This window comes from Oryctolagus cuniculus, chromosome 5 (assembly GCF_964237555.1).
Source record: "Oryctolagus cuniculus chromosome 5, mOryCun1.1, whole genome shotgun sequence".
Lineage (NCBI taxonomy): Eukaryota > Metazoa > Chordata > Mammalia > Lagomorpha > Leporidae > Oryctolagus > Oryctolagus cuniculus.
The window spans coordinates 16,415,729-16,429,197 of NC_091436.1; the positions used below are offsets into that span (position 1 = coordinate 16,415,729).

The 13,469-nt window shown below is 40.9% G+C and overlaps 1 protein-coding gene across 5 annotated transcripts in view; it reads right to left on the reverse strand.

Moving 5' to 3' along the window:
• Positions 1-13,469, reverse strand: part of CCDC170 (coiled-coil domain containing 170) — a 161,864-nt gene that overhangs the window by 87,208 nt on the left and 61,187 nt on the right. For all 5 annotated transcript variants that reach the window (XM_070073404.1, XM_070073407.1, XM_070073406.1 and 2 more), the window contains one exon: positions 12,754-12,939. In XM_070073404.1, the coding sequence (XP_069929505.1) occupies positions 12,754-12,939 (186 nt within the window). The remainder of the gene's footprint in view (positions 1-12,753; positions 12,940-13,469) is intronic.

Here is a 13,469-nt window from a genome sequence, read left to right on the forward strand (position 1 = left end):
TCTAGAATACACATTCTTCTCACCAGTGTATGGAACTTTCTCTAGGATTGACTACATGGTAGGCCATAAAGCAAGTCTCAGCAAATTCAAAAAAAAATTATAATTGTACCATGCACCATTTTGACTACAATGGAATGAAGTTGGAAATTAATAACTCAGGAATCTCTAGATCATATGCAAACACATGGAGACTGAACAACATGTTCCTGAATGAATAGTGGGTCATTGAAGAAATCAAAACAAAAATCAAAAAGTTTGTGGAAACAAATAAAGATGACAATTAAATATATCAAAACTTATGGAATACAGCAAAAGCAGTGTTAAGAAGGAAGTTTATAGAATCAAGAAATTGGAAAGGCACCAAATAAATGAGCTATCAGTATATCTCAAAGACCTAGAAAAACAACAGCAAACCAAACCCAAAACTAATATGATGAAAGAAATAATTAAAATTAGAGAAGAAATTAAAAAAATCAAAACAAAAAATACAAAATATCAGCAAAATGAAGAGTTAGCTTTTTGAAAAAAATAAACAAAATTGATATATCATTGTCCCAACTAGTGAAAAAAGGAGAGAGAAGATCCAAATTAATATAATCAGAGATGAAAAAGGAAATGTAACAACAGACACCACAGAAATGAAACAAATCATCAGAAATTACTACAAAGAGCTATATGCCAACAAACCAGGAAACTAGAAGAAATGGATAGATTCCTGGGCACATACATATATTGAGCCATGAAGACATAGAAAATCTAACAGACCAATAGCAAAGATAGAGACTGAATCCGTAATAAAGACCCGCCCAACAAAGAAAAGCCCAAGACCAGACGGCTTCACTGCTAAATTCTACCATACAGTTAAAGAAGAACTAACTCCAATTCTTCTCAAGCTATTCAAAATAAATTGAAAGGGAGGGAATCCTCCCAAAATCTTTCTATGAATCCACCATCACCTTCATTCCTAAACCTGAAAAAGAAACAACAGAGAAAGGAGACTACAGACCAATTTCCCTGATGAACAAGACATAACAATCCTCAACAAAATACTAGCCTTCAAATCCAACAACACATCAAAAGATCATTCACCAATAAAAGAGGGTTTTATGCCTGATATCAGGGATTTTTCAACACTCACAAATCAATCAATGTGATACATTAACAAGCTGAACACCAAAATCATATGATTATCTCAATAGATGCACAGAAAGCATTTGATAAAATAGAACAGAGTTTTCATGACGAAAACTCTAAGCAAATTGGGTATAGAAGCTACACTCCTCAACACAATCAAGGAAATTTATGACAAACCCAAGGGAAGAATACTATTGAATGGGGGAAAAGCTGGAAGCATTCCTACTGAGATCCAGACCAGACAAGGATGCCCACTCTCACCATTGTGATTCAATATAGTCCAGGATGTTTTAGCTGGGGCTGTTAGGCAAGAAAATTAATCAAAGGGATACAATTGGGAAGGAGAAAGTAAAATAATCCCTATTTGCAAATGACATGATTCTATATATTGGGGATCCAAAAAACTCCATTGAGAGGCTACTAGGACTCATAAAAGAGTTTGGTAAAGTAGTGGGATATAAAATCAACACACCAAAATTAATAGTCTTCATGTACACAAACAATGCCATGGCTGAAAAAGAACTTCTAAAATCAATCCTATTCACAATAGCTACAAAATAATCAAATACCTTGGAATAAATTTAACCAGAGATGTCAAAGATCTCTACAATGATAATTACAAAACATTAAATAAAGAAATAGAAGATATCAAAAAATGGAAAAATCTTATTTAGAGGCAAGGGTTATATAATGTATTTGTTCTCAGAATTGATCACCTCCTGATTGGGTCACTCTCCATCCATGCAGTTTTTAGTAACTTACATTCTTATACAACAAATAGTTCTTAAGTTATCGAAAGTAGTAAATTCACTTTAGATCCCTCAGTTCATGGATTGGAATAATTGAGGTCATCAAAATGTCATACTACCCAAAGCAATTTACAGATTCAAAGTGATACCAGGGACATTCCTCTCAGATTTAGAAAAAAAATGACTCTGAAATTTATAGAAACACAGGGGACCCCAAATAATTAAAGCAATCTTATACAACAAAACAAAGCTGGAGGCATCACAATATCAGATTTCAATACATACTACAAAGTAGTTACAATCAAAACAGCCTGGTATTGGCACAAAAATAGATGGACAGACCAATGGAACAGAATAGAAACACCAGAAATCAATCTGCGCTTCTCCAACCAGGAGAAGCTAAAGGAGCTAAAACCAATTCCTGGAGCAAGGACAGTCTATTCAACAAATGGTGCTGGGAAAACTGGATCTCCACATGCAGAAGTATGAACAAGACCTCTACTTACACCTCACACAAAATCCACTCATAATGGATTAAAGACCTAAGTCTACTCAAATTATTAGAGACTGGGAATAGGAGAGAGAGGAGAAATAGGGGTGGGAGTATGGGTGGGAGGGCGAATATGGTGGGAAGAATCACTGTCTTCCTAAAGTTGTATTTATGAGATGCATGAAGTTTGTTTTCTTAAATAAAAGGTTTCCTTGAAAAAAAAACTCTAGATGAAAATTATAAAACATTAAAGAAATAGAAGACATTTAAAAATGGAAAAATCTTCCATATTCATGGATTTTTGAAGAATAAATATCATCAAAATGTCAATATTACCAAAAGCAATTTACAGATAGATTCAACACAATCCCAATCAAAATATCAATGACATTCTTCTCAGATCTAGAAAAAAAATGATGTTAAAATTCATATGGAAACACAAGAGACCCTAAATAGCTAAAGCAATCTTATACAACAAAAACAAAACCAGAGGTATCACAATACCAGATTATGCTATTGGGCAGTAATAGTCAAAGTATCCAGGTACTGGCACAAAAATAGATATGTAGACCAATGGAACTGAACAGAAACTCCAGAAATCAATCCCCGCATCTATAAACAACTTATCTTTGACAAAGGATCTAAAATCAATCCCTGGAGCAAGAGCAGCCTCTTCAATAAATGGTGCTGGGGAAACTGGATCTGAGTGCAGAAGTATGAAACTAGACCCCTATCTTACACCTTACACAAAAATCCACTCAAAAACCTAAATCTATGACCCAATACCATCAAATTACTAGAGAACACTGGGGAAACTCTGAAAGACTCTGGCACAGGCAAAGACTTGGAAAAGACTCCAAAGGACAGGCAATCAAAGCTAAAATTTAAAAATGGGATTACATCAAGCTGAGAAGCTTCTGCACTGCAAAAGAAAAACTCAGTAAAATGAAGAATCAATTGACAAAGAGTGGGAGAAAGTATTTGCAAACTACACAACTGATAAATAGTTAACATCCAGTATCTATAAAGAGCTCATGAAATTCAACAACAAAACAAACAATCCAGTTAAGAAATGGGCAAAGGACTTAAACAGGCAATTTTCAAGAGAGGAAATTCAAATGGTCAACAGACACTTCAAAAAATGCTCAGGATCACTAGCCATCATGGAAATACAAATCAAAACTGCAATGAGGTTTCACCTCATTTAAATTAGAATGTCTCTCATACAGAAATCAACAAACAACAAATGCTGGCAAGGATGTGGGGGGAAGGTACCCTAATCCATTGCTGGTAGGAATGTAAACTGGTGCAGCCACTGTGAAATATAGTATGGTGATACTTGGAAATCTGAATATAGACTTGACATATGATCCATCCATCCCATTCCTGGGAATTTATCCTAACCACAAGAAGTCAGCATATGAAAGAGTTATCTGTACCCCCATGTTCACTGCAGCCAAATTAACAATAGTTAAGATATGGAATCAACCCAGATGTTCATCACCTGCTGAATGGATAAAGAAATTATGGTATATATTCACTACAGAGTGCTACTCAGCTGTAAAAAAAAAATGAAATCCTGTATTTTGAAAAAAAAAAAAAGAAGCCACTGGAAAATACTTAGTGAAATAAATCAGTCCCAAAAAGACAGATATCATACATTTTCCCTGATCTGAAGTAACAAATAGAGTACCTAAAATGTAATGTATTAGAGTGAAATGGACATTTTGTAATTCAATCACTATTTACAGCCCATATCTCTTCCATGGAGAACAGTGTTTTTTCCTTCAAACTACTTGTTGAACTCTTTTACTTAATGTAGGGCTTTTTTTTTATTTGACAGATAGAGTTAGACAGTAAGAGAGAGAGACAAAGAGAAAGGTCTTCCTTCCATTTGTTTACCCTCCAAATGGCTGCTGCGGCCAGCACTGCACCGATCCGAAGCCAGGAGCCAGGTGCTTCTTCCTGGTCTCCCATGTAGGTGCAGAAGCCCAAGAACTTGAGCCATCCTCCACTGCCTTCCTGGGCCACAGCAGAAAGCTGGACTGGAAGAGAAGCAACCGGGACTAGAACCCAGCACCCATATGGGATGCCGGCATTGCAGGCAGATGATTAACCAGGTGAGCCACGGCACCGGCCCCGTAGGGCTAACTTTATGATCATTAAGTAAACTGAAAATAGATCTTTGTAAAAATTCAAAGTGAGAATGAGAGGGAGGAGGAAGAATGGTGGAAGCATGGACAGGAGGGAGGTAGGGTGGGAAGAGTCACAGCATTCATAATCTGTATATATAAAATACATGAAACTTGTGTAACATAATAAAAATTTTTAAGGAGAAACCTAATGCTCATGGACAAAAAGGATTTTTGTCCACCCAATAAATTGATCACAGAACCATGATCTACGAGGCTATCAGAATCCAAGTCCATGTCTTGGCCACTACACTGTATAATCTTCAGCCTGTTCAACAATCCAGCTTACAGTTTCTTCACTCATAAACTGGAGATAATTATATATTTCTCAAACTATATGTATTTTAAACTATAACTGAAAAGTGTCTACCACAATATTTCAAACATAGTTGTATTCAATAAATAACTCTCAATAATACAAAAAAGAGGATTTCCATTTATTCTAAGACATTAACAAGGTGAGGATGGAGACCATGGGGACTCTGATCCTCAATTGCCACAATGACCGGCTGTAAATCAGAACTGCACAACAAGGAGGTGGACCGCAATGAACACAAAGAGTTCTCCGCCTCTAGAGGAATTCAAGGAAAGGCTGGGCACCACCTGGCCAGGGATATTTTCATCCTTTTTAAAGCCTTTCATTGAAATACAGTATACATACCAAGTAATATACATAAGTGTACAGATAAATTAGAAATCTGGTCTCTGAGCACATTTATAGCCAACACTCAAACTAAGAACAAAACATGACTAGCACCCCAAGAGTCATCATTATTTCTCCCCATTTATTTTTTTCTAATGGGGAAAAAAGGGCATCCTGTTACTTACATGCTGATTCAGTGAAGCAATATTTATAACTACATACCAAATGATATGAAATCACACCATTTTTATACTCTCTCTATATATATTATCTCTATATATACTATCTCTATATATTAATCTCCACAAATGAGAGAAAACACATGCTATTTGTCTTTCTGAATTTGGCTTATGTCACTTAGCATAATGATTGAAAGTGATTCTTATTACCTAAATTACCTTAAAGGTCACTTCCAACATTATGATTCTAGAATTGTAAACACAATTTTAATTTCTGTAGTAATTTACTTTGTCCAGTTTTTGCTCATTTCCAAGGATTATTCCCATATGTCTGTATTCTTAAAATAATTTCATGTTTACTTCAATCCCTATAAAAGTAAATAACTAGGAATGGAAAAACAAGAATACTGACATCGACTATGTACCAGACATATAGTGAGTACTATGTGTACATGCCTGTCAGGGTTCTATATCTGTGGTTTCAAAAAAAATGTATCTGTACTGAACATGAACAGACTTTTTTCTTGTCATTATTCCCTAAGAACACAGTATAGCCACTACTGACGGAGCACGAGATTACTGATATACCTAACACTGTAAATGCTCTGTCAGTATATGGGAGCATTGTGTAGGTTCCAAGAAAAAACTACACTGTTTTATATAAGGGACCTGAGCAACTGTGGATTTTGATAACCATGGGGGTTCTGGGACAAATGCTTTATGTATACCAAGTGAGGACTGAATATCATTTAATCCTAACAATATTTTATAAGATTTATTTATTTATTTAGAAAGTTAGAGTTACAGAGAAGGAGAGACAGAGAGACAGATCTTCTATCCACTGGTTCACTCCCCAGATGGCTGCAATAGCCAGAGCTGGGCCAGGCTGAAGCCAGGAGGTTCATCCAGGTCTCCCACCCTGGTGGTAGGGGCTCAAACACTTGGCCATCTTTTGCTGCTTTTCCCAGGCCGTTAGCAAGAAGCTGGGTGAGAACTGGAGCAACCAGGATACAAACTGGTGCCCATATGAGATGTTGGCATCATAAGCAGCAGCTTCACCCACTATGCCACAACACTGTCCCCAGTCCTAACAATATTTTTAAGAGACTAGGGCTTACATTATTTCCACATTTAACAGATTAAGAAAACCAAGATTCACAGAGGGAAAGTCACACACCTGAGACCACATAGCCAAGCAATTCTGGAGGCTGGGTAAAGACAGACCCAAAAAGCCTGATTCTAGAGCTTCTCTACTCCCTGTCTCTCTCAGCCTCTTTCCTTATAAATACTCTACTGCAGGACACACACCAAAAAACAGATGAAACATCATTCCAAACCCAAGTGGCCTAAATCCAAAACCAGTATTATTTCCTAGCTTTAAGTATAGTTACCAGAATCACAGAAGATATGAACAGCTTGACAGGAAAGTTGTAGGAAATTAGTGCACGGCTTCTGTAGACAAGGTGACTGCTTTTCTCAACTTTAGAGTTTTTTTCAAAATAACCAAGGAAGGCCGGCGCTGCGGTTCACTAGGCTAATCCTCCGCCTGCAGCGCCAGCACACCGGGTTCTAGTCCTGGTCGGGGCGCTGGATTCTGTCCCGGTTGCTCCTCTTCCAGGCCAGCTCTCTGCTGTGGCCAGGGAGTGCAGTGGAGGATGGTCCAGGTGCTTGGGCCCTGCACCCCATGGGAGGCCAGGAGAAGCACCTGGCTCCTGCCAGCGATGCGCTGGCCGCAGCGCGCCAGCCGCGGCGGCCATTGGAGGGTGAACCAACGGCAAAAGGAAGACCTTTCTCTCTGTCTCTCTCACTGTCCACTCTGCCTGTAAAAAAAAAAAAAAAAGGAAAAGGTACCAATCTTTGATAGTTTTTAAAATGTACTTCAATAATAACTATGGCCGGCGCCGCGGCTCACTAGGCTAATCCTCCGCCTAGTGGCGCCGGCACACCGGGTTCTAGTCCCGGTTGGGGCGCCGGATTCTGTCCCGGTTGCCCCTCTTCCAGGCCAGCTCTCTGCTGTGGCCAGGGAGTGCAGTGGAGGATGGCCCAGGTGCTTGGGCCCTGCACCCCATGGGAGACCAGGAAAAGCACCTGGCTCCTGGCTCCTGCCATCGGATCAGCGCAGTGCGCTGGGCGGCGGCCATTGGAGGGTGAACCAACGGCAAAGGAAGACCTTTCTCTCTGTCTCTCTCACTGTCCACTCTGCCTGTCAAAAAAAAAAAAAAAATAACTATGAAGGGTTTCCAAAAAGCATATTTATGATATATGATAAACTTCCTAGGTTTTTATTTGCAAAGTTCTCAGGAAGTAAAATAAGCAGACTCTTTGCACCAATCAGAAAAGCTGAGTGTGGTTAAAAACAGCACCCAAATCTGTGTTTCCCTCTACTTATGCAGTCCTTCTTGACTTCTCTTAAAGGGTAAGTTTCCTACATCAAAACAGCACTTTCAAAGCATTGTGAAGACTTCCTGAGGCCGTTACTGTGTCAGTAAAACCTCTTGACAGTGTTTTTCAGCAGTAAATCTTTGGAGTCATAATCCTATGAATGAGCACTTTATTAAAGACCTCAAGTATTTTATTGCTCATTTTTTTACAATTTTTATTATCTTGGCAGGAACCTCAAGCCAAAATGAATGTATTTCCAAAGTCTGAAAAACACTGCATTAGTCATTTGCAAGTAAAGATGGTTACATAAGAAAAGGAATGAATTCTGGTTTTTTAATGTATTATTACAACATATTTTCTTACTCATTTCCTACTATAATCTCCAGAGATGCACTTTCATAGATAAATAATAAATTCACCCTAACTTCCAAGTTTTGATAATTTCATAACCGTTTTTTAAATATTGATTTATTTATTTGAAAGGCAGAAAGAAACAGAGGGAGGGAGAGACAGAAACATAGAGAAAACTTCCACCTGCTGGTTCACTCCCTAATGCTCCCTAACAGCCGAGGGATGGACCATGCCAAAGCCAGGACCCTGGAACTCCAGCGGGGTCTCCCATAGGGGTTGCAGGAAACCAAATACTTGGGCCAACATCCACTGCCTTCCCAGGTGCGTCATCAGGAAACTAGATGGAAGGTGGAGTAGCTAGGTCTAGAACCAGCACTCCACTATGGGATGAGGGAAACCCGAGTGACAGCTTTCCCGCTGCACCACAATGCTCACTCCCATAACTATTTTAATTGAATTAAGTTATTTATTTAGGAAAAATGCATAGCTATTTTTATTTTTGTTCCACTGACTAATAAATAATTTCTGGCATCAGACTTGTATGTAAGGATACAACTGTGAATATATAGTACAAAGGTTATTGGGCCAGCTGGTCAAGCTGCTGCCTGCAATGCCCGCATCCCACATGGCTGCAGATTCAAGTTCCAACTGCTCCACTTCCAACCCAGCTCCCTGATAATGGGCTGGGAAAAGCAGCAAAGATGGCCCAAGTGTTTGGGCCCTTGCCTCCCTCATGGGAGACATAGATGGAGTTCCAGTTCCCAGCTTTGCCTCTCCCTCACCCTCACCCTCTCCCTGACCCTCTCCCTCTCCCTCTACCTCTGTCTCTCCCTCTCCCCCTCTCCCTTCCCCTCTCCCTCTGTAACTCTGACGTTCAAATCAGTAAATAAATCTTTAAGAGAGAGAGAGAAAGAGAGAAAGAAATAGATCACTGATACAGGCATAGTAGTGTCATGACTTGGGTTCAAATCCCAGCTTTGCCATTTAATAGCTGTGTGCACTTGAGCGAAGTGCCTAACCTCTCTGATCACTTAGCACAATGACTGTGATAATGGTAAGTGTTCAATAAATGAGCCTATGTGCAGCATAAAGTGTGGTGTCTAAGCAGCAATCCCTGGTAAGGGACCCAAAGCTCCTTAGAGAACCAACTGGTTTAGTACTTCTCTCTCTCTTCATTTCCCTCTCCTGTTTACCACCCCCCTCCCACCATCAAGTGAAGATACAGCTAGGAAGAGGGCCCTCGCACTCTGATCTTGAACTGGCAACCTCCAAAACTGTGAGAAGTAAACCTTTGTTGTCTAAGCCAATCAAGCCTGTTAGGGCATTCAGAGCAGGTGATGATGGTAGACTCAGCTCTTTCCACAAAGCTGGTGTGTCAAGGGAAGAAAATGAGTGGTAAGAGGCATTTTTTATGCAGGGAATAGAAATCGTCATCATTACTGCGGGTCAGTGACTATCACCGAGCTCACTGGCGATGACACTGTGGACAGGGGATCTCAGAAAGACAACCCCTTCTGGGTGCCTGTAGCTCTGCCCTCCCCCTGCCTCAGCCTGGTGGAATTTCCGGGTGTTTGCCTCCATTTCCTATGCCAGGGCATTTATTTTTCTTCCACACAGTTTTATTAACCAGTTACACTAGCTTATTTCTGCTTTTAGAAATGGACCCTTGTTACTAATCCCATAATGAATCTGCCATGAAACTTAAATAATTATAGGATTATGTAGGTTTAAACATGCAGCATTAATTCCCATGCGTAGACAAGTTCTGGCAAATTTTAAAAGATCAAGCAATTCATTGTATAAATAAAAATTCAGGCTTGAGTCACTTCCCTTTGGCAGTATTTCTCGAAGTTACAATATTCATATCCTTTGATCAACAAGCCTGCTTCTAGGATTTTGTCTTCTATGACACATGACACACGAGAACTGATATAGGATTATTAGCAGCCTTATAGATAAGAGTGTGCAGTACACTGCTATTTGTGTTAGGATAAATAAAAAGAGAAAAATACAGTATGCAGAATGTGTTGCCTCTTGTGTTAATGCACATAGTATGTATTACATATAATATATATATATATATATATTGCTTTATGTGTATATACATATATATCAATGGAATACTTCCAGAAGGTTACATGAGAAATTGTAACAAGAGTTACTTCCAGGGAGACAATTGGGTTGGGTAGCTAAGGGAGAGATTGAATATAAGAATATCTTATATTTGCTTTGTACATTAAATCTTTTTTGTACATGTAGAATTTTGTAAGTAGGGGTGATAATTCAGTACAGTGGTTAAGTCACCACTGGGATCCCCATTAAATATAAGAGTGGGAATAAGAGAAGGAGAAGATGTACAGTTCAGCACATGCTCAACCAGACTTACCCCTAATGATAGAGTTAGAAACATGCCAGGGGATTCCAATTCAATCCCATCAGATGGCATGTACCAATGCCATGTCACTAGTCAAAGTGATCAGTTTCAGTTCATAATTGATCATAATGATAGGATTAAGAGTCAAAGGGATCACATAAACAAGACCAGTGTCTGCTAATACTAACTGATAAAATTAAGCCAGTTCTGTCCTGGTTGCTCCTCTTCCAGTCCAGCTCTCTGCTGTGGCCTGGGAAGGCAGTGGAGGATGGCCCAAGTGCTTGGGCCCTGCACCCGCATGGGAGACCAGGAGGAAGCACCTAGCTCCTGGCTTTGGATCAACACAGCGCGCCGGCCATAGCAGTCATTTGGGGGGTGAGCCAACGGAAGGAAAACCTTTCACTATGTCTCTCTCTCTCTCTCACTGTCTAACTTTGCCTGTCAAAAAAAAAAAAAAAAAAAAAAGGAGAGAACAATCTAACATGGGAAGCAGGATACACAGCAGACTCATAGAATGGCAGATGTCCTAAACAGCACTCTGGCCTCAGAATAAGCCCTTAAGGCATTCGGATCCAGCTAAAAAGCCCATGAGAGTACTTCAGGCATGGAAAGCCAAGACACTCTGGCAAAAAAAAAAAAAAAAAAAAAAAAACCGACCAAAATGGAAGACCTCTGTGAGTGAGATCCAAGCAGAAAGAACAGGCCATCAAAGAAGGAGATACCGGCCGGCGCCACGGCTCACTAGGCTAATCCTCCGCCTAGCGGCACTGGCACACCGGGTTCTAGTCCCGGTTGGGGCGCCAGATTCTGTCCCAGTTGCCCCTCTTCCAGGCCAGCTCTCTGCTGTGGCCAGGGAGTGCAGTGGAGGATGGTCCAGGTGCTTGGGCCCTGCACCCCATGGGAGACCAGGAAAAGCACCTGGCTCCTGGCTCCTGGCTTTGGATCAGCGCGGTGCGCCGGGGGCAGCACGCCAGCCGCGGCGGCCATTGGAGGGTGAACCAACGGCAAAAGGAAGACCTTTCTCTCTGTCTCTCTCTCTCACTGTCCACTCTGCCTGTTTAAAAAAAAAAAAAAAAGAAGGAGATACCTTTCTCTGAAGGGAGGAAAGAACTTCCACTTTGACTATGACCTTGTCTAAATAAGATCAGAGTTGGTGAACTCAGGAGGCTTCCATAGCCATGGCAGCTCATGACAAGAGCCTCGGGTGACTACTGATGTCATAAATAAAAGTCTCAATTGTTAAATCAACAACAGGAGTCACTGTGCACTTACTCCCCATGGAGGATCTCTGTCCTTAATGTGTTGTACTATGTGAATTAACGGTATAACTAGTACTCAAACAGTACTTTATACTTTGTGTCTCTGTGTGGGTGCAAACTGTTGAAATCTTTACTTCGTATACACTAAGTTGGTCTTCTGTGTATAAAGATAATTGAAAATGAATCTTGATGTGAATGGGATGGGAGAAGGAGTAGGAGATGGGATGGTTGTGGGTGGGAGGGAGGTTATGGGGGGGGGGGGAAGCCACTATAATCCAAAAGTTGTACTTTGGAAATTTATATTTATTAAAAGTTTAAAAAAAAAGTCACCACTGGGTTGTTCACATCCCAAATCAGAGTACCTGGTTTGAGTCCTGGCTACTCTGCCTCCAATCCAGCTCCCTGCTAATGTACACCCTGGGGGGCAGTAGGTGGTGGCTCAGGCACTGGGTCCCTGACACTCACTGGAAGACCTGGATGGAGTTTTGGGCTCCCAGCATCAGTGTGGCCCAGCCCTGGCTGTTGATAGCATTTGAGGAATAAACCATCAGATGAAACCTCTCTCCTCTTTCTCTCTCTCTTTCCTCTGTGTGTGTGTGTGTGTGTGTGTGTGTGTGTGTGGTGTGTCTCCTCACCCTTTCAAAGAAAATGAAATTTAAAATTTTTAAAGCTTTGTATTTTGTGAATGTATTATTCACTTAAAAATAAAATTCAAATTTAAAAACTCCTTATCACTAAATTCTAGTAAGCCCAGTAAGCCCTCTCTGCTTTAAATTCTCTTTTGTTTCCAATTAGGAAAAATATGTTTATTGAATGGCCTGTTCCAGTCACTCAGTTCTACCTGGCCCCTGACCCTCCTGCTGAGAGCAGCCTTTTGAAATTGGGGTCCCAACTCTTTGTGCTCACCACACACACACACACACACACACACACACGGTCTGTACCCCACTTCTGCCTCATACGCAGGACCACAGGTGCACACACCCTTTGCAGACTGTACCTGCTCCAGCCGGCCTTTCTCCTCAGCGAGGGAGGCAGCTTTTCTCTGCTCCCTGTGGACTTCTGAAGCCAGCCTCACGATCGTCTCTCTGTTAGCTTTTGCCTCCATCTCATGGACGTTTATAGCCTCTTCAAGAGTAACGATTTGTCCTTTCACCAAAGCGTTTTCCTTGCACAGTTCCCTGAGCTGCAGGGAAAGCAATTACTGCTTAATGTAGCAATTAACAGTGTCACTTTCTCTAGGCAACTCACCATCTGTTCCCCAGCGACTGCATTATCATAGGGAAAGAGTAAAACCTACCATGCCTATAGGGACTCAAAGATCACATTTTCAATGGCAACCTGGAAACTGCTGTCAGGCACAAACTCAGAGGCCAAATTCCAGTGATTTAAAGGTGGCCACAAGGCAGAGGTTTTAGGAGATTCACCAAAAGCTTCCCAGAGGAGCTGGCATCAGCGAGCCTCTGGCTGCCGACCACTCAGGAGGTGCTATCCCACAGACCTCACAACAGACAGCTCAGCAAGAGGGGTGCCCAGCACACAACCACTCAGGCCTGCTGTATGCAAGGTGCCATGTGGCACTGGTGGAACTACAGAGAATAAGATAATGGCTTTTTTAAGAGAATTATTTATTTGAAAGGCAGGGTGAGAGAGAGACAGAAACAGGGGTGGGGTGGGAAGTCTTCCATCTGTAGGTTCACTCCCCAAGTGCCCACA